General features: G+C 41.7%; 1 protein-coding gene across 1 annotated transcript in view; it reads left to right on the top strand.

The window, feature by feature from the left end:
* Positions 1 to 21,627, top strand: part of LOC109866117 (uridine diphosphate glucose pyrophosphatase NUDT14-like) — a 45,428-nt gene extending 23,801 nt beyond the window's left edge. The window contains exons 3-5 of the mRNA XM_020454658.2: positions 8,746 to 8,810; positions 11,004 to 11,322; positions 19,323 to 21,627. Of these exons, the coding sequence (XP_020310247.1) occupies positions 8,746 to 8,810; positions 11,004 to 11,322; positions 19,323 to 19,572 (634 nt within the window). The 3' untranslated portion in view covers positions 19,573 to 21,627. The remainder of the gene's footprint in view (positions 1 to 8,745; positions 8,811 to 11,003; positions 11,323 to 19,322) is intronic.
* Positions 21,628 to 22,163: the final 536 nt, after the last annotated feature.

The raw sequence follows: 22,163 nt of genomic DNA, 5'->3' as shown, positions 1-22,163 counted from the left end.
ATAAAGATGTTAAGAAGTTCATTTGTTTCTAAATGGAAGGACTGCATCTCAATTTCATTTTACGCTCAGCGTGCGTTTTCTGTCCTGTAAGAAGTTATACAATTACTATGTTCAAAACCATTACATTCACTTCAACAGGCAAGTTCCAAAACTATATTCTGGTATCCAGGCTGGCTCACATCTGGCCGTGATTGGGAGTGCCATAGAGCGGCGCACAATTAGCCCAGCGTTGTCCGGGTTTGGCTGGGGGGGGTGGGCCGTCAATGTAAATAAGATTTTTTTCTTAACTGACTTGGCTAGTTAAATAAAGGTTAAATGTAAAAAATTATAAAAAGAAAAAGTTAATATTCTGTCTTTTTGCACTTTTACTGACCTCCCGGATTTGGGACTGCTGCAGCAGATAATTTATCCTGTGTTACAGGAACTTATGAAATGAGAGAACCGTAGTCCCAGATTGCATATAGTGCCAAGCAAACACGTCTCACTGCCTCCTACTGGCCAACAGTAGTATAAATTCATCGCAATGGCGAGAACTTGGACTGACATTTCGGTAAAAGCATTCTTCCCCAATGAAAATAAACAATACAAACACAAATGTAACTGTACATTTAGTGTGCGTCACACTAATCTCTTTTGCAAAGATAATAGTAACTTCAGGCCAGTTAATATTCTACCTCTGGTGTTGAAGGTTGTTAGTGTGTAGCAGAGTAACTGATTGCCCACCTCAACAACAACAACAACTCTCTCTGTAAAAGCAGGTGAAAAAGTTAACTAACCAAATTCAACCTAGCTAATTTCCGATGTGTACGAAATTGTTTGACTACAGAAGTAGCTAAACTGTACTTAAAATCTATGACACTCCCCCACTTAACATATTACTTGACTAGTTCGGACCAAGATTGTGATACAACAATAAAACCCATTCAGTCTGTCTACAAACAGGCTCTCAAAGTGCTTGATAGAAAGCCGAATAGCCATCATCACTGTTACATCCTCAGAAAGCATGAGCTCCTGAGTTGGAAAAATCATGTGCAATACACATGTCTTGTATTCTAGATCCTAAATGGCCTGGCTCCCCCTCCACTCAGTATTTTTGTTAAACAGAAAACCTAAACATATGGCAGCAGATCCACAAGGTCTGCCATGAGAGGTGACTGTATATATAAGCATCTTTAGTCAATCCGTTTTCTCTGTGATAGCTTCCCATGTTTCCCATGGAACACACTGCCATCCGACACACATCTGCACCACCTATCACACTTTCACAAAAAACATGAAGACATGGCTAAAGGCCAATCATACTTGTGAACATAATCCCTAGTTGTGTATGGCCACTTTCCATGTTGTCTGTAGCTTGTGGAAACACTTTGGTGATTTTTATTTATTTTGTCTTGTTGCTTTTTGTGCTATGTTGCTTTGCATGTGCTCACTGCTCATTGATGGTCTGTTTTGTAATTGTTTTTAAAAACCTGCCCGGGGACTGTGGTTGAAAATTAGCCAGCTGGCTAAAACAGGAACTTTTACTGAAACGTTGATTTAATTTGCACTGTCCCTGTAAAAAATAAACCCGAAGGAAGGTAAGTGTTTTGGAAACCTCAATCTGTTCTTTCTGATACTGTATAGAAATCAAAATTCCTTACCTGCATTTGACTCTAGGAAGATTTGAAAAAGTCACTTTTTGGTGCTAAAATGTCCTTCTCAAAACGGCTAATAACACATTTTCATCGTTTCCCGGACCCAGTCTGTAATACCTACATGTTGTAAGCAGACCACCATAGTCCCTGTGCCCAAGAACACCAATGTAACCTGTCTAAATTACTATCGCCCCGTAGTACTCACATCTGTAGCCAGGAAATCCTTTGAATGGCTGGTCATGGCTCACATCAACATTATCCCAGACACCCTGGACCCACTCTAATTTGCTTACCGCCCCAACAGGTCCACAGATGAGACAATCTCTATTGCACTCCACACTGCCCTTTTCCACTTTTGCAAAAGGAACACCTACGTGAGAATGCTGTTGACTCAGCGTTCAATACCATAGTGCCCTCCAAGCTCATTACTAAGCTAAGGATCCTAGGACTGAACACCTACCTCCCTCTGCAACTGGATAATGGACTTCCTGTCGGGCCACCCACAGGTGGGGAGGGTAGGCAACAACACATCTGCCACGCTGACCATCAACACGGTGCCCCGGTGGTGCGTGCTTAGTCCCCTCCTGTACTCCCTGTTCACCCATGACCGCGCATGTCTCCAACACCATTAAGTTTGCAGAAGGCACCACAGTGGTAGGCCTGATCACTAGAGGTCGACCAATTTTTAATCAGAATGGACGATTTAATTAGGGCCGATTTCAACTTTTCATAATAATCTGTATTTTTGGACACCGATTGTGGATGATTATTCTTTTTTTTTTCTCCACCTTTTATCTAACTAGGCAAATCAGTTAACTTCTTGCGTCGAGCCATCCCGGATCCGGGATCGTGAATACAGCCTCAAGCTCATTACCATAACTGTTAACTATTCATGAAAATCGCAAATTAAATGAAATTAATATGCTAGCTCTCAAGCTTAGCCTTTTGTTAACAACACTGTCATCTCAGATTTTCAAAATATGCTTCTCAACCATAGCAAAACAAGCATTTGTGTAACAGTTAGCGCAGCTAGCGTAGCATTTAGCGTTAGCATTAGCAGGCAACATTTTCACAAAAACCAGAAAATCATTCAAATAAAATCATTACCTTTGAAGAACTTCAGATGTTTTCAATGAGGAGACTCTCAGTTAGATAGCAAATGCTCCGTTTTTCCTGAAAGATTATTTGTTTAGGAGAAATCGCTCTGTTTGGTGCGTCACGTTTAGCTATGAAAAAAACCTGTATCCAGGAGTGTAATTATCCCCGCAGCTCATTAGCATAACACAACGTTAACTATTCATGAAAATTGCAAATGAAATGAAATTAATATGCTAGTTCTCAAGCTTAGCCTTTTGTTAACAACACAGTCATCTTAGATTTTCAAAATATGCTTCTCAACCATAGCAAAACAAGCATTTGTGTAACAGCTAGCGTAGCATTTAGCGTTAGCATTAGCAGGCAACCTTTTCACAAAAACCAGAATATCATTCAAATAAAATCATTACCTTTGAAGAACTTCAGATGTTTTCAATGAGGAGACTCTCAGTTAGATAGCAAATGCTCAGTTTTTCCTGAAAGATTATTTGTTTAGGAGAAATTGCTCCGTTTGGTGCGTCACGTTTGGCTACCAAAAAAAAACGAAAATTCAGTCTTCAAAACTCCTAACTTTTTTCCAAATTAACTCCATAATATCGACTGAAACATGGTGAACGTTGTTTAGAATCAATCCTCAAGGTGTTTTTCACATATCTCTTCATGATATATCGTTCGTTGAAAGCCTCCTCTCTCCTCTCAATCACTGGATGACTGCGTGCAGCTTGTAGATTACGCACCAATTTAGACAAAGGACACCGGGCGGACCCCTGGTAAATGTAGTCTCTTATGGCCAATCTTCCAATGATATGCCTACAAATACGTCACAATGCTGCAGACACCTTGGAGAAACGATAGAAAGGGCAGGCTCATTCCCGGTGCATTCACAGCCATATAAGGAGACAATGGAAAACAGAGCTTCAAAAATTATGCCCATTTCCTGGTTGAAGTTTCATCTTGGTTTCGCCTGTAGCATGAGTTCTGTGGCACTCACAGATAATATCTTTGCAGTTTTGGAAACCTTAAGAGTGTTTTCTTTCCAAAGCTGCCAATTATATGCATAGTCAAGCATCTTTTCTTGACAAAATATTGCGCTTAAAACAGGCACGTTTTTTATCCATAAATTAAAAGAGCGCCCCCTATATCCAAGAAGTTAAGAACACATTCTTATTTTCATGGTGGGTTAACTGCCTTGTTCAGGGGCAGAACGACAGATTTTTACCTGGTCAGCTCGGGGATTTGTTTCTGCAACCTTCCGGTTACTAGTCCAACGCTCTAATCACCTGCCTTACATTGCACTCCACGAGGAGCCTGTGTGGCTACCTGTTATGCGAGGGCAGCAAGAAGCCAAGGTAAGTTGCTAGCTTGCATTAAACATGTCTTATAAAAAAACAATCAGTCTTAACATAATCACTAGTTAACTACACATGGTTGATATTACTAGTTTATCTTGCGTGTCCTGCGTTGCGTATAATCGATGCGGTGCCTGTTCATTTCTCATCGAATCACAGCCTACTTCGCCAAATGGGTGATGATATAACAAGCGCATTTGCGAAGAAGGCACTGTCGTTGCACCAATGTGTACCTAAACATCCATGCCTTTCTTTAAAATCAATACACAAGTATATATTTTTAATCCTGCATATTTAGTTAATATTGCCTGCCAACATGAATTTCTTATAACTAGGGAAATTGTGTCACTTGCGTTCCGTGCAAGCAGTCAGGGTATATGCAGCAGTTTGGGCCACCTGGCTCGTTGCGAACTGTGTGAAGTCCATTTATTCCTAATAAAGGCCGTAATTAATGTGCCAGAATTGTACATAATTATGACATAACATTGAAGGTTGTGCAATGTAACAGCAATATTTAGACTTAGGGATAACACCCGTTAAGATAAAATACGTAACGGTTCCGTATTTCACTGAAAGAATAAACGTTTTGTTTTCGAAATGATAGTTTCTGGATTTGACCATATTAATGACCAAAGGCTCTTATTTCTGTGTTATAATTAAGTCTATGATTTGATAGAGCTGTCTGACTGAGCGATGGTAGGCAGCAGCAGGCTCGTACGCATTCATTCAAACAGCACTTTTGTGCGTTTTGCCAGAAGCTCTTCGCAATGCTTCAAGCATTGAGCTGTTTATGAATTCAAGCCTATCAACTCCCGAGATTAGGCTGGTGTAACCGATGTGAAATGGCTAGCTAGTTAGCGGGGTGCGCGCTAATAGTTGTTCCCCTTGCTCTGCAAGGGCCGCGGCTTTTGTGAAGCGATGGGTAACGATGCTTCGAGGGTGGATGTCGTCGATGTGTTCCTGGTTCGAGCCGAGGTAGGGGTGAGGAGAGGGACGTAAGCTATACTGTTACACTGGCAATACTAAAGTGCCTATAAGAACATCCAATAGTCAAAGGTATATGAAATACAAATGGTATAGAGAAATAGTCCTATAATTCCTATAATAACCTCAACCTAAAACTTCTTACCAGGGAATTGAAGACTCATGTTAAAAGGAACCACCAGCTTTCATATGTTCTCATGTTCTGAGCAAGGAACTTAAATGTTAGCTTTTTTACATGGCACATACTGCACTTTTACTTTCTTCTCCAACACTTTGTTTTTGCATTATTTAAACCAAATTGAACATGTTTCATTATTTTTGAGGCTAAATTGATTTGATGTATTATATTAAGTTAAAATAAGTGTTCATTCAGTATTGTTGTAATTATTATTATAAATAACTACATGTAAAAAAATCGGCATCAGCATTTTTTTGGTCCTCCAATAATCGGTATCGGCTTTGAAAAATCATAATCGGCCGACCTCCACTGATCACCGGCGAAGATGAGACAGCCTATAGGGAGGAGGTCAGAGACCTGGCAGTGTAGTGCCAGGACAACAACCTCTCAAAAGTCGGCAAGACGAGCTGATCATGGACTACAGGAAACTGAGGGCCAAGCATGCAGGGCTAGACAGGGCTATAGTGAAGTGGGTTAAGTTCCTCGTTGTCCACATCACTAAGTATCTATGATGGTCTAAACACCAGCAGTCGTGAAGAGGGCACGACAACGCCTCTTCCTCCTCAGGAGGCTGAAATTATTTGGTATTGTCCCTCAGGTCCTAAAAATTCTGCACCTGCACCATTGAGAGAATCTTGACTGGCTTCATCACCGCTTGGTATGGCAACTGCTTGGCATCCGACCGCAAGGTGCTACAGAAGGTAGTCCAGACGGCCCACTGCGTCACTGGGGCTGAGCTCCCTGCCATCGATGACCTCTGTACCATGCAGTGTCAGAGGAAGGCCCTAAAAATTGTCAGACTCCAGCCACCCAAGTCAGACTGTTCTGTCTGCTACTGCACAGAAAACAGTACCGAACCCTAAACAGCTTCTACCCCCCCAAGACATAAGACTGCTAAATATTTAGTCTGGGTAGCCATTTGGTTAACTATATAACTAACTTTTTTGACTCATCACATACTCTGCTGCTACTGTTTAATTACCATCTGCACTTTTTTCCTAGTTACAGTTGAATTTGGAAGTTGACATACACCTTAGCCAAATACAATTAAACTCAGTTTTTCATAATTCCTGAAGTTTACATACACTAAGTTGACTGTGCCTTTAAACAGCTTGGAAAATTCCAGAAAATTATGTCATGACTTTAGAAGCTTCTGATAGGCTAATTGACATCATTTAAGTCAATTGGAGGTGTACCTGTGGATGTATTGCAAGGCCTACCTTCAAACTCAGTGCCTCTTTGCTGACATCATGGGAAAATCAAAAGAAATCAGCCAAGACCTCAGGAAAAATTATTGTAGACCTCCACAAGTTTGGTTCATCCTTGGGAGAAATGTCCAAACAGGTACAAAAGTATCTATATCCACAGTCAAACTAGTCCTATATCGACATAACCTGAAAGGCCACTCAGCAAAGAAGAAGCCACTGCTTAAAAACCACCATAAAAAAGCCAGACTGCGGTTGCACATGGGGACAAAGATAATTATTTTGGGAGAAATGTCCTCTGGTCTGATGAAACAAAATGGAACTGTTTGGCCATAATGACCATCGTTAAGTTTGGAGGTTAAAGGGGAGGCTTGCATGCCGAAGAACACCATTCCAACCGTGAAGCACCGGGGTGGCAGCATCATGTTGTGGGGGTGCTTTGCTGCAGGAGGGACTGGTGCACTTCACAAAATACATGGCATCATGAGGCAGGAAAATTGTGTGGATATATTGAAGCAACATCAAGACAGTCAGGAAGTTAAAGCTTGGTCACAAATGGGTTTTCTAAATGGACAATGACCCCAAGCATACTTCCAAATTTGTGTAAAAATGGCTTAAGGACAACAAAGTCAAGGTATTGGAGTGGCCGTCACAAAGCCCTGACCTCAATCCTATACAAAATTTGTGGGCAGAACGGAAAAAGCGTGTGCGAGCAAGGAGGCCTACAAACCTGACTCAGTTACACCAGCTCTGTCAGGAGGAATGGGCCAAAATTCACCCAATTTATTGTGGGAAGCTTGTGGAAGGCTACCCAAAACGTTTGACCCAAGTTAAACAATTTAAAGGCAGTGCTACCAAATACTAATTTGAGTGTATGTACACTTCTGACCCACTGGGAATGTGATGAAAGAAATAAAAGCTGAAATAAATAATTCTCTCTACTATTATTCTGACGTTTCACATTCTTAAAATAAAGTGGTGATCCTAACTGACCTAAGACAGGGAATCTTTACTAGGATTAAATGTCAGGAATTGTTCAACTGAGTTTAAATGTATTGGACTAAGGTATATGTTAACTTCCGACTTCAACTGTACACATCTTCCTCAATTACCTCGTACCCCTGAACATCAACTGGTCCTACATACTGGTACCCCTTGTATGTAGGAAAGTTGTTGTGTAACTATACTGAACAAAAATATAAACGCAACATGCAACATTTTCAGGGATTTTACTCTTACAGTTCATATAAGAAAATCAGTCTATTGAAATAAATAAATTATGCTCTAGTCTATGGATTTCACATGACTGGGCAGAGGGACAGAGTCATGGTTGGGCCTGGGTAGCCCACTGGGTAGCCAGGTCCAGCCAATTAGAATGAGTTTATCTCCATAAATTAGTATTACAGACAGAAATACTCCTCTGTTACATCAGGTGGCTGGTCTCAGTCGACGCCGCAGGTGAAGAAGCCAGAGATCCTGGATTACATGTGGTCTGGGGTTGAGGCCGGTTGGACGTACTGCCAAATTCTATAAAACAACGTTGGATGCGGCTATGGTAGAGAAATGAACATGCAACAGCTCTGGACATTTTCTGCAGTCCGCATGCCAATTGTACGATCCCTTAACCTGAGACATCTGTGTCATTGTGTTGTGACAACTGCATATTTTAGTGGCCTTTTTATTGTCCCAATAACAAAGTTCACCTGTAATGCTGTTAAAATCAGCTTCTTGATATTTCACACCTGTCGGGTGGATGGATTATCTTGGCAAAGGAGAAATGCTCACTAACAGGGATGGTAACCAATTTGAGCACAAAATATGAGAGAAATAGGCTTTTTGTGCATATGAGACATATCTAGGATGTTTTATAAAAAGAAAATGGGACCAATGTGTTTTATATTTTTGTTTAGAATTGAGGACTATCCATGGACATATTACACTGCCAAAATGTATGGCTTGTGTTTGTATTCTCATTTTGGTATGAAATCACTATCTCATTTTGTGGGGTAAACGCTCAACTCTCCTGCTTAAACTTGAACAATGTAATTCAATTTAGCATATTTTCAAGTTTGTGACCTTCTGTAGCTACATTAGGAAGAAGGAATGATGGCAGTCTGGGCAGGTATGTATTTTGTAGTGGATTTCTGTAAGCAGGAAATTGGTGCACTGTGTGTTATGTCATGTATAGTTAATTTAGTTTATTAACAGTATTATTACTTCACTGTTGCTTGTCCACAGAAAAATTCTGAATGAAACAAACTGAATGAATTATTTTTCTTTACTCCCCCTTTTATTTCCAGTGTTTCAGTGCTGATCTTCAACACCACCTCACACTGCTTCATCTTGGTCAAGCAGTTCCGCCCAGGTAAAACTCCCTACTCCCCATTTCTCCTCGATCAATCAAATCATGTTTGCTCCGTAAGAACAACTAACCTTTTTTCTAAGGACTGGGAATTCACATTCCTTTCCATATTTTTCATAGTTATTAGACAATGAAGAGGGACAGGAAATTTAAGTAAGGTGGAGAAAGTGTGTTAGAAGGACGTGGGTCAGAATCGAACCCACCACAACCTTTCTTCATCCCTGTCAGGAAATGCCGCTATTGTCACATTGCAAGTTTCTTAGCCAGCACCTGTGTATTATATAGGATTTTGCTGCCACTTGAGCCTGTAAGGTGGAACAACATCACCCCTAACACGTGGCCTGGGATCTGTCTGGCACATGCTCTCTCCTCCCGGCCTCCAGCCACCTTTACCCCTGTGGTGTTCACCAGGGTTCGGGTCAATTTTGTATCTGCCAAAGCAACAGCTATTCTTCCTGGGGTCCAGCAAAATTAAGGCAGTTATACAATTTTAAAAACATTACTATACATTCATAACAGATTTCACAATCCTTTAAGTGTGTGCCCTCAGGCCCTTACTCTACTACCACAAATCTACAACACAATATAATGTATAGTGTTTGTTATCGTGTGTGTATGCATGTGTCTGTGCCTATGTTTGTTGCTTCACAGTCCCGCTGTTCCATAAGGTGTATTTTTCCCTGCTTTTAAAATCTGATTCTACTGCTTGCATCAGTTACTTAATATAGTAGAGAGTTCTATGTAGTCATGGCTCTATGTACTACTGTGTGCCTCCCGTAGTCTGTTCAGGATTTGGGGATTGTGAAGAGACCTCTGGTGGCATGTGATGTTGGGTATGCATGGGTGTCCAAGCTGTGTGCTAGTAGTTTAAACAGACAGCTCGGTACATTCAGCTTGTCAACATTGACGTCAGTCTCTCTTCCACTTTGAGCCATGAGAGATTGACTTGCATATCATTAATGGTAGCTCTCCATGTACTTTTAAGGGCCAGCCGTGCGCACCATCTTAGCTACTATATTCCATGGCTACATCAAGCTTGTGACTTTACAAACTTGTTGGATGCATTTAGTTTTTTTGGTTGTGTTTTGTATTATGTTTAGCCCAATAGGAAGTGAACAGTGAACGATGTATTGAAATTTTGGAGTCACTTTTATTGTAAGTAAGAATAGAAGATGTTTCTGAACATGTCTACATTAATGTGGATGCAACAGTGATTATGGATGATCATGAATGATAACTGAGAAAGTTAGAGGGACCAAGATCATATCCCCCCCTAAAATAAAATGCTAATCTCCTCTGCTATTGATAATGTGTCAGAGGTTTATGTTTTGTTGTAGCCTCAACTTTCTCACTCATTATTCATGATTTTTATCGCATTCAGGGTTATTTTAGACTGGTGTTCAGAAACATCTTATCTACTAACTTATACAGAAAGTTACTCCAGTCATTTTTCACCGTTCAGTTATTATTGGGTGTAACCTGAAACCCAACCAAAACAAGCTGCAAATACATCCAGCAAGTGCGTATAGTCACAAGCTTGATGTAGTCATTGCGTGTTAGGAATATGGGACCAAATACTCAACTCTGGACTACTTTAATACACTAAGTGATTTTTGTCCAAATAGTGACGTCTTCAAATGGGGGACTAGATATATAAAGTGCTTTAATTTCGGAGCAGTAAAACATGAATGAAAATACCCTCAAATGAAAGGTGACATTCTGTACTGTCGCCTCATATGAAACGTCGCCTCATATGAAACATTTGATCTCAAATCCAAGTGCTGGAGTATAGAATTTTAGCTTCAATGTCAATGCATAAGGAGGGAAGTGTATCTGTGTCCTCAATTGTATTTATAATTTTTTTTTCCCCACAACCAGTCTCTTATTACGGTGTTGACTTCCACCAGCAACGTTTTTACAAGTTCAGGGGTGTGTAGAGGTATGCATGTAATGATTTTTTAGAGGTACGACTTTACTATACAAAGTTTGTCAGACACTTATTATATAATTTCAATTGTGGCCTATTTGAAGAATAAAAACAGACTTTGATTTGAACTGCGCAATCCCTATTGTTGAGAATTGAAAGGAATGATACATCAACGAGAAAAAGCTATCTGGGTCCCCAGGTCACTATAGTGTAACACATGTTGCGATCTCGCTCTTCCCCATCTCCCTCCACCCTGTCGCATCCTGCAGCCGTGTACATGTGTGAGTGGGAGAGGACCAAGGAGCCAGCCGTGCAGGCAGCGGCGGGGGAGGAGGATGTGGCTGCGGCTGCAGCCACTGCTATCCCGGAGACTCCCATCGGCGAGACTCCCCAGGAGGAGGCTGTTGCTACGGCTGGGGGCGTCAAGACCCACCAGCCCCCGGGCTCGGCGGGTATGACCTACGAGCTGTGTGCAGGCCTGGTGGACAAGGCTGACCTGTCGCTGGAGGAGATTGCCAAGCAGGAGGTGCTGGAGGAGTGTGGCTACGACGTGCCAGTCGCCAAGCTGCGGAGGATCACCTCGTACAGGTGTGTGTGTGTGCACATATGGCTCCGGGCTGAAGTTTCCCCTAGGTACAAATCTAGGAGTAGCTTCCCCTCCTGCAATCCTAACCGTATTCATTAGCTGGGAAAATACAAAACTGACCCAAGATTAGCGTCTAGCTTCACAAGCACACACCCACCCATAACTTCATACTGGTACACACACATGCGCGCACGCACACTGTCATGAATAATTGATTTGCTCAAGGTGTGTAAAATGCTGAACCCAAAGATGAGGCGAATGACTTCTATATTTAAAGGTTTAATAGACAAACAATAGAGATTGCTACGAACCTCTCAGAGGAATGTGTCTTATCTGCCAACCTCAATGCAGGCAGGCATAAAATACTCTTGCTTATCTGTTCGTTCTCCGAGTGTTCCCGGTACCCTGGTTGAACATTATATCAGAGCTGAGACCACTTAAGTCAAAGTAGGCTATACATTTGAACATCTCAATTGCCTGTGAGTAACCCTGGCTGGATTACAGGTAATGGCCGGGATATCAAGTTAGTTTTTTTTCTCACTCATTATTCATGATTCATTCATGTTTTCATCGCATTATCAGGGTTATTTTAGAAGTGTTCAGAAACATATTTTCTACTCACTTATAAAGTTCCTTTAGAAAGTATTCACACCCCTTGACTTTCCACATTTGGTTGTTTTACAGACATAATTTAAAATGGATTAAATGTAGATTTGTTTGTCACTGGCCTACACACAAAACACCATAATGTCAAAGGGGAATTGTTTTTATTATGTAATTTTGACATTAATTAAGAATGAAAAGCTGAAATGTCTTGTCAAGTATTTAACTCCTTTGTTATGGCAAGCCTAAATAAGTTAATGTGCTTAACAAGTCACATAAGTTGAATGGACTCCCTCTGTGTGCAACAATAGTGTTTAACATATTTTTTAATGACTAGCCCAAACATACAATCACACTACATGACAAAAAGAATGTGGACACCTGCTTGTTGAGCATCTCATTCCAAAATCATGGGCATTAATTTACTGCTACAACAGCCTCCACTCTTCTGGGAAGGCTTTCCACTAGATGTTGGAACATTGCTGCTGTAACAGCCTCCACTCTTCTGGGAAGGCTTTCCACTAGATGTTGGAACATTGCTGCTATAACAGCCTCCACTCTTCTGGGAAGGCTTTCCACTAGATGTTGAAACATTGCTGCGGGGACTTGATTCCATACAACCACAAGCATTAGTGAGGTCAGGCACTGATGATTAGGCCTGGCTCACAGTCGGTGTTCTAATTCATTCCACACGTGTTAGATGGGGTTGAGGTCAGTGCTCTGTGCAGGCCAGTTAAGTTCTTCCACATCAAACTCAATAAACCAGTTATGTATGGACCTCACGTTGTGCACGGGGGCATTGACATGCTGAAAAAGGAAAGGGCCTTCCCAAATCTGTTGCCACAAAGTTGGAAGCATAGATTTGTCTATAATGTATTTTTATGCTGTAGCATTAAGATTTCACTTCACTGGATCTAAAGGGCCTAGCCCGAACCATGAAAAACACCCCTAGACCATTATTCCTCCTCCACCAAACTTTACAGTTGGCAGTATTCATTCGGGCAGGTAGCGTTCTCCTGGTATCCTCCAAACCCAGAATTGCCCGTCGAACTGCCAGATGGTGAAAGCGTGATTCATCACTCCAGAGAACATGTTTCCATTGCTCCAGAGTCCAATGCCGGCGAGCATTTAAAGCAATCCAGCCGATGCTTGTCATTGCACATTGTGATCTTAGGCTTGTATGCGACTGCTCGGCCATGGAAACTCATTTCATGAAGTTTGGAACTCTGCAATGAGTGTTACAACCAAGGACAGACGTTTTTTCTGCGCTACGCTCTTCAGCACTCGCCAGTCCTGTTCTGTGAGCTTTTGTGGCCTACCACTTTGCGACTGAGCCGTTGTTGCTCCTAGACGTTTCCACTTCACAATAATGGCACTCACAGTTGACCGGGACAGCTCCAGCAGAGCATAAATTTAATGAACATACTTGCTGGGAAGGTGTCGTCCTATAACGGTGTCACATTGAAAGTCACTTAGCTGTTCAGCTAGGCCATTCTACTGCCAGTGTTTTTCTAAGGAGATTGCATGGCTGTGTGCTGAATTTTATACACCTGTTGGGAATGGGTGTGGCTGAAATAGCCAAATCATCTACTAATTTGTGGGTGGGTGGATAGGTGTGTGTGTGTGTGTGTATAGTGTGTCTGTAAGGTCCTTCAGTCGAGCAGTGAATCTCAAATAGATTCAACCACCAGGACCAGGGAGGTTTTCCAATGCCTCGCAAAGAAGGGAACCTATTGGTGTACATGGGCAAACATTTTTAAAGCAGACATTGAATATCCGTTTGAGCGTGGTGAAGTTAATTATACTTTGGATGGTGCATCAATACACCTGGTCACTACAAAGATACAGGCGTCCTTCCTAACTCAGTTGCCGTAGAGGAATGAAAACGGTCAGGGATTTCACTGAGCCCAATGGTGACTTTAAAACAGTAAGAGTTTTTGAAGGCTGTGATGGGAGAAAATTGAGGATGGATCAACAACATTATAGTTACCCCACAATACTAACCTAATTGACAGAGTGGAAAAGAAGGAAGCCTGTACAGAATAAACATATTCCAAAACATGCATCCTGTTTGCAGTAATACTGAACATTCTTTTTTTACAAAGCCTGAATACTGTAAAAAAAATCATCAGCAATATACACACAATGCCCCATAATGATAAAGCGAAAACAGATTTTTGCAAATGTATTAAAAATAAGGCACTGCATTCAAACTGCATTCAAATCAAATTTGATTGGTCACATACCCATAATAACATCTACAGTGAAATTCTTGTGTTCCTACTCCAACAGTGCAGTAGTATCTAACAATACACACATCTGTGGCGGAGAAGTCCGTCACTGGGCGCGGGCAGCGTTTGGTACACTAACACGCACACACATTCATCGTGCCTCCCTGCTCCGTTGTCACCTACTTTAACAATGTGGGTCGACACACAAGTTAACGTCCCTATCTTAGTACATACATTACACACTTTATTCTTACATCTCGTCAGTAGCGGTTTAAGGTATAAAGGATATACAGACAAGCGTTCATGTTTAATTTAAGCCACATTTATTGTACTTATCAATGTTATGGATGAGTGCGTTGTTTGGTTGTGTTCCCCTCTCCATCTCTGTAGCTTCCAGGTATGCTGGGATAAGGACCAGAGCTACGGTAATCGGGCTGGCTTTGTAGTGCCTGTCCTGAATGGCTCTCTCATGTGAATGAGCATATTGGAAGACTTCATGTCAGTAGGGGTGGGATTTTGTAAATGTGTTATTGGTATATTGTATCATGAGAAACGTTTTGCAATATCTGCAATTCATTGTTTAGCTGAGTGGAAAAGGTAGGCTTTGATGAAGGTAATTGCTTAATTAATTACTGCTGGTTATGTTCTGATGGGAGTGGCTTCCCCTACAAAAGGAGCCTCTCTTTCAGTTCAAGGGGGGAACCATTTTGGAACCATTTTGGATTGAGCTGTTGATGTGGCAGCGTTGTTTTTAGCTGTCCCATAATGGATACTTTGGATGGCAGTACTGCTGTTTTTCTTCCGGATTCACTATGTAAATAAACTATGTAAATAAACACCCACACGCACAGAAGTTTATTTATTTATTTTACCTTTATTTAACTAGGCAAGTCAGTTAAGAACAAATTCTTATTTTCAATGACGGCCTAGGAACAGTGGGTTAACTGCCTGTTCAGGGGCAGAACGACAGATTTTGTACCTTGTCAGCTCGGGGATTTGAACTTGCAACCTTTCAGTTACTAGTCCAATGCTCTAACCACTAGGCTACCCTGCCGCCCCAGTACTTTTGCGGCTCCGCCATATTTTTATTTTAGCCTTCTGGCCTACTCTACGTGACAAATCAAATTTTATTGATCACATACACATGGTTTGCAGATGTTAATGCGAGAGTGGCGAAATGCTTGTGCTTCTAGTTCCAACCATGCACTAATATCTAACAAGTAATCTAACAATTTCACAACAACTACCTTATACACACACGTGTAAAGGAATGAATAAGAATATGTACATATAAATATATGGATGAGCGATGGCTGAACGGCATAGGCAAGATGCAGTGATGGTATAGAGGTCGACCGATTATGATTTTTCAATACGGATTATTGGAGGACCAAAAAAAAGCCGATACATTTTTAAAAAAACGTTAGATTAATCGGTATTTTTTTATTTATCATATATATATTTTTTCTAATAATGACAATTACAACAATACTGAATGAACACTTATTTTAACTTAATATAATACATCAAAATTTAGCCTCAAATAATGAAGCAAGCTAGCGGGGTGCACGCTATTACCCCGCTAGCTTGCCTTTTCACATCGGTTACACCAGCCTAATCTCGGGAGTTGATTGGCTTGAACTCATAAACTGCTCAATGCTTGAAGAGCTGCTGGCAAATGCAGGAAAGTGCTGTTTGAATACATGCTTAAGAGTCTGCTGCTAGACTGCTCTATCATAGACTTAATTAAAACATAACACACAGAAATATGAGCCTTCGGTCATTAATATGGTCAAATCCAGAAACTATCATTTCGAAAACAAAACGTTTATTCGTTCAGTGAAATGGGGAACTTTTCCGTATTTTATCTTTAACGGGTGGCATCCCTAAGTCTAAATATCGCTGTTACATTGCACAGCCTCCAATGTTCTGTCATAATTATGTACAATTCTGGCAAATGAATTGCGGTCTTTGTTAGGAAGTAATGGTCTTCGCACAGTTCGCAACGAGCCAGGCGGCCCAAATTGCTGCATATTCCCTGACTCTGCTTGCACAGAACGCAAGAGAAGTGACACAATTTCCCTAGTTAAAAGAAATTCATGTTAGTAGGCAATATTAACTAAATATGCAGGTTTAAAAATATGTACTTGTGTATTGATTTTAAAGAAAGGCATTGATGTTTATGGTTAGGTACACATTGGCGCAACGACAATGCTTTTTTCATGAATGCGCTTGTTAACTCATCCCCTGTTTTGGAGAAGTAGACTGTGATTTGAAGAAAAATTAACAGGCACCGCATTGATTATATGCAACGCAGGAGAAGCTAGTGTCTTTACTATCATTAAATTGAAGACTTAGTTTTTATCAAAGATTCTCTAATTAGTATTACGCGATCAAACGGATTAATCATGTAACTGTAATTAACTAGGAAGTCGGGGCACCAAGGAAAATATTGATTACAAAGTTATAATTTCCCAATATAACCTTTCAGATATTTAATATCTGATCAATTAGTCTTCGAATTAATTAATTATTTACTTTACCTCACGTTTGTCTCATTCCAAACATCATAAATAGTTGGTTATCTGCACGCATATTATCAGCAATGCCTGACCATAACTGGGCTCATGGGCGGTCCTCTGATTTAGTTAAACTCAAAAGGGAATTAGAATTTCCTTCATTAAACAGTCCAAAATCACATTACACAATTTTACAAACAGTATCATACTCACTCATTCATCTTCTACAACAATTAGATGTAAACCTCATATCTGAGGCTATTATACTTGATGATCTTTTTGGCCTTCCTGTGACATTGTGTGGTGTAGGTGTCCTGGAGGGCAGGTAGTTTTCCCCCGGTGATGCGTTGTGCAGACCTCACTACCCTCTGGAGAGCCTTGCGGTTGTGGGCGGAGCAGTTGCCGTAACAGGCGGTGATAAACCCCGACAGGATGCACTCGATTGTGCATCTGTAAAAGTTTGTTTTTGGTGACAAGCCAAATTTCTTCAGCCTCCTGAGGTTGAAGAGGCGTTGTTGCGCCTTCTTCAGCACGCTGTCTGTGTGGGTGGACCATTTCAGTTTGTCTGTGATGTGTTCGCCGAGGGACTGAAAACATTCCAACTTTTCCACTACTGTTCCGTCGCTGTGGATAGGGGGGTGCTCCCTCTGCTGTTTCCTGAAGTCCACGATCATCTCCTTTGTTTTGTTGACGTTGATTGTGAGGTTTTTATCCTGACACCACACACTGAGGGCCCTCGCCTCCTTCCTGTAGGCTGTCTCGTCGTTGTTGGTAATCAAGCCCACCGCTGTAGAGTGTATGGCCACACAGTCATGGGTGAACAGGGAGTACAGGAGAGGGCTCAGAACGCACCCTTGTGGGGCCCCAGTGTTGAGGATCAGCGGAGTGGAGATGTTGTTACCTACCCTCACCACCTGGTTGTGGCCTGTCAAAGTCCTGGATCCAGTTGCACAGGCGGGGTCGAGACCCAGGGTCTCGAGCTTAATGACGAGTTTGGAGTCTGTAGTCAATGAACAGCATTCTTACATAGGTATTCCTCTTGTCCAGATTGGTTAGGGCAGTGTGATTGTGATTGCCTCGTCTGTGGACCTTTTATAGCGGTAAGCAAATTGGAGTGGGTGGAGGTGATACGATCCTTGACTAGTCTCTCAAAGCACTTCATGATGATGATGGAAGTGAGTGCTACAGGGCGATAGTTGTTTATCTCAGTTACCTTAGTTTTCTTGGGAACAGGAACAATGGTGGCCCTCTTGAAGCATGTGGGAACAGCAGACTGGGATAGGGATTGATTGAATAAACACACCAGCCAGCTGGTAGGCGCATGCTCTGAGGACGCTGCTAGGGATTTCGTCTGGGCCGGCAGCCTTGCAAGTATTAACACGTTTCAATGTTTTACTCACGTCGGCCACGGAGAAGGAGACCTTTTTCTTTTTTTCTTTTTGTAATCCGTGGTTGACTGTAGACCCTGTCACATACCTCTCGTGTCTGAGCTGTTGAATTGCGACTCCACTTTGTCTCTATACTGACACTTTGCTTGTTTGATTGACTTATGGAGGGAATAACTACACTTTTTGTATTCGGCCATGTTTCCAGTTGCCTTGCCATAATTAAATGCAGTGGTACGTGCTTTCAGTTTTGCTCAAATGCTGCCATCAATCCACAGTTTCTGGTTAGGGAAGGTTTTAATAGTCATAGTGGGTACAACATTTCATACACTTCTTTATAAACTCGTTCACCGAGTCAACGTATACGTCAATGTTATTAGCAGTAGTCAAGTGTTTCTCGCTCGTGTACTGCAATTGATATGCAGATTAGAATTTAGGTAGCCTTGTTCTCAGATTAGCTTTGTTAAAATCCCCAGCTACAATAAATGCATCCTCAGGATATATGGTTTCCAGTTTTTGTAAAACTCCAGTGAAGTTCCTTGATGGCCATTGGTATCCACTTGCATGGGGATATACACCGCTGTGACGATAACCGAGGAGAGTTGGGAGATAATACGGTCTGCATTTGATTGTGAGGAATTATAAATCAGGTGAACAAAAGGACTTGATCTCTTGTTTGTTTTAGCTGCCTGTGGATGGTGTTCAACTGATGTGCTGTCTTCGGTAGCAGAAGCAATGGCTGTTGGAACACTTGGATCCCAGCCAGGGTCTGGGGTGAGTGTTTCCATAGGTGCAGGTCTAGGATCAGCTTTCCCTCCCCAATTCAGATCAGCGTCTAGGGGCAACGTCACCCTACACCTCCCACCAAACCTTTTACAGGATAATTTCCTGGATTCCTTAATCAGGATTAAGGGACCTTACTTGGCCCCTAGCTGTGGGTTAATTTTAGCTTCCTGTGGATGGTGTTTTGATAGGGCTGTCATGTGGGGAGAATTGAGGAATCTAAGTGTAGAGGGGAAGCCTGTCATGGGGATCCTCTAGCCCCAAAGAGGATCATCATCATCGTCCTATAGACACACTACACTCACCACCTCCTCTCCACCAACTCCACGCTGGTGGTGTTTCACCTGGGATTGTCATGGCGATCTCTCAAAAGCTTTGGCATTGGTTTGGGAAAATCTTTGATTTTGAACTGACTGCTAAACCCCTCCAAATTTAGCTGGATAACATTTTGACCTCGTGTGTGTCACCTCTCTCTCCGCAGCTCCGGCGTAGGTGTGACAGGAGCCAAGCAGACCATGTTCTATGCCGAGGTGTCGGACGAGAACCGGGTGGGCGAGGGCGGAGGCGTGCCTCAGGAGGGGGAGCTGATCGAAGTGGTCAAAGTGCCCCTCCATGAGGCCATGACCTTTGCCTATGACGAGAGCATCCCCAAGACCATGGGCGTCATCTTCAGCTTCATCTGGTTCCACAACAACATGTCGCCCAAGTACAAGATCTCCACCAACGTGTAACCCACCCAACCCCGTCCTTGCACTCTTGAGCCTGAGGTAGAAGTTGCAGTTAACAACAGATCTGGGATCAGAAGACCCTAACCCCAAGCCTAATCTTTACTATTAAGAGTATGGAGAAAAATACTTCAATCTACTCCCAACACCTTGCCTCTGACCATTTCCATATAAAATGGCCCCGTGGCAACCATTTTTGTCTTGTTACTAACTGTGTTCTTTTTTGTGGGTTTGTCAAATTTTTGATCTTAATTACTTTTCCTTGCCATATTCACTTTTTGTTGTTTGTAACCTTTTCCTCACAGAGGTCACGAAGATGGCGACATCACTCTTGTTCAGAGCTGCTCGTCTGTAGTTGATTTGATCACATTCCAGGAATGCGAAAATGTTGTTTCTTATTCAGTGCCAGAGTTTATCATATATGACGGTCGTTGCTGAGTCTGTTAAATTGCCACAGCTGTTCCAGGCACGCCTTGCTTACTTTCTCTATGATCTACACAGCCTCAAAGCCAGTGTTTCTCATTCTTGTGTCTTGGGGGGGGGGGGCATTTTTATCCCAGCCAAGCACTAAAACTCCTAATTTAACAAATTAATGAGTTGAGTAACTGCTGGGCTAGAAAATAAAATATGGGTCCCCTCACGTCCATGACTGGGAGACACTTCTCTAAGCAATAGTTTGATATTTGGTTGTTTGATCATGTCTAGAAACAAATCAACATTTCAGTTTGCTTAGGCGTTTAGATATGTTGTAAGCATTGCATTGAATCCAGGGCTGTTACTACAGTAGTGTGTGCTCTGAGGTCACAAGATATTGTACTTTTGATAGAGGCTTCTTTTAACTACCACAGGAATATCACCTACCTCTACACTGATAAGCTTTATTTCAGTTACTAATGTCACAATAACAGTACCACAACACTCCGTATCACAATACTCAGAGGTATTGTAAAATCGTGATACTACAATACTCATCACGATAATGCGATAATTCTGAGTATCGTGATACTGCGCATTGTGATAACACTAGTAAACACCATATGATTAATTGTGATATTGTGAGAACCTTCTGGTGGACAATTGCTCTCACACTTATACATGTGTGTTAACAGGAAGGCTTCACCGATACTGGCTGAGAACAACAGCGTTTTTATATGTCTCAGACAGTGTTTTGTTTTTTCCTAATGAAGGAAAGTGATGTCGAGCCCCTATGAGCCTCCGTAGAATGGAGCAGGGTCAATGGGAGTTTTGTTTTGGGAAATTGAAAACCTAGCTTGTAACATGTCGGAGTAATTTTAGCATGCTACTTAACCCAGCTATCTGGGATAGCACCTTGAGCCCATAGTGCTGTTTTGTGATCCTTTTTGTTTTTTAACCTGGGGGGGAAAGTTTGGTTGATACCTGCACTGTGTGGGGCTCGAAGGATAATGGTTGCTCTTTTTAACTTGGGCCATGTCTCTCAGCTTCACAACAGTTTAATCCTCCCTTTCCCCCATGGCTGTTTTGGCCAGACCACTTCAAGACACCCAGATTTCCACAGAAATCAACAACAGCAGCTATTCAAGTCTATAGTGGTTTGAAACTAGGGTTGCAAAACGTTCCCAGGTTTTTCAGTAAACCCGGATGGAGGATTCCATCCTCAATTATTCCCTCCAGTTTTACTAGAATTCTTTCAAGCGGAATTTCTGAAAAACCTAGGAAATTGGGGAAAGGTTCCGGAATTGTGCAACCCTATTTGGGAAAGAAAGAGCTTAAGACAACAATCACAAAATCACTTGCTTAACGTCTTAGGTCAAACCGTTTTCCCCTTCTCGATGAGGTGACATTCAGGGATCCCCATTCTGCACCTTTTAGCCATAGGCTTTTTAACCCTTGGGTATTGTGCTGATGACATATGTCGTAACATTTCTATGTAGTTTGCCAATATCACAAACTGTCAAAATCCTAAATTGTTAATTGACAAATCTTCTCAAGAAAAAACTTTTTTTTGGTAACATATTAATGCGTGGATTCATGGCCCCTTTCGCTAAAACTTGGTAAAGATCAGTGGTAATATACTGAACAGAAATATAAACGCAACATGCAATAATTTCAGATTTTACTGAGTTACAGTTGATATAAAGAATTCCGACACTTGAAATGAATTCATTAAGCCCTAATCTATGGATTTCACATGACGTTTATATTTTTGGTGTGTACACACACACACAGTGCCCTCGGAAAGTATTCAGACCCCTTCACTTTTTCCACATTTTGTTATTAAATCATTTTTTGTCCCTCATCAATCTACACACAATACCCATTACATAAGTATTCAGACTCTGTACTCTAGGACGTCTTGATGGTTCCCGAAAGTCTAAAATGTAAGAATGATGGAGGCAACTGTGTTCTTGGGGACCTTCAATGTTGCAGAAATGTTTTGGTGCCCTTCCCCAGATCTGTGCCTCAACACAATCCTCTTTCAGAACTTTACAGAAAATTCCTTCGACCTCATGGCTTGGTTTTTGCTCTGACATGCGCTGTCAACTGTAGGATCTTATATAGACCAGTAAGTTGTGTGCCTTTCCAAATCATGTCCAATCAAGTTGTAGAAGCATCTC

This window comes from Oncorhynchus kisutch, linkage group LG21 (assembly GCF_002021735.2).
Source record: "Oncorhynchus kisutch isolate 150728-3 linkage group LG21, Okis_V2, whole genome shotgun sequence".
Lineage (NCBI taxonomy): Eukaryota > Metazoa > Chordata > Actinopteri > Salmoniformes > Salmonidae > Oncorhynchus > Oncorhynchus kisutch.
This window is presented reverse-complemented; position numbering and strand designations above follow the sequence as displayed.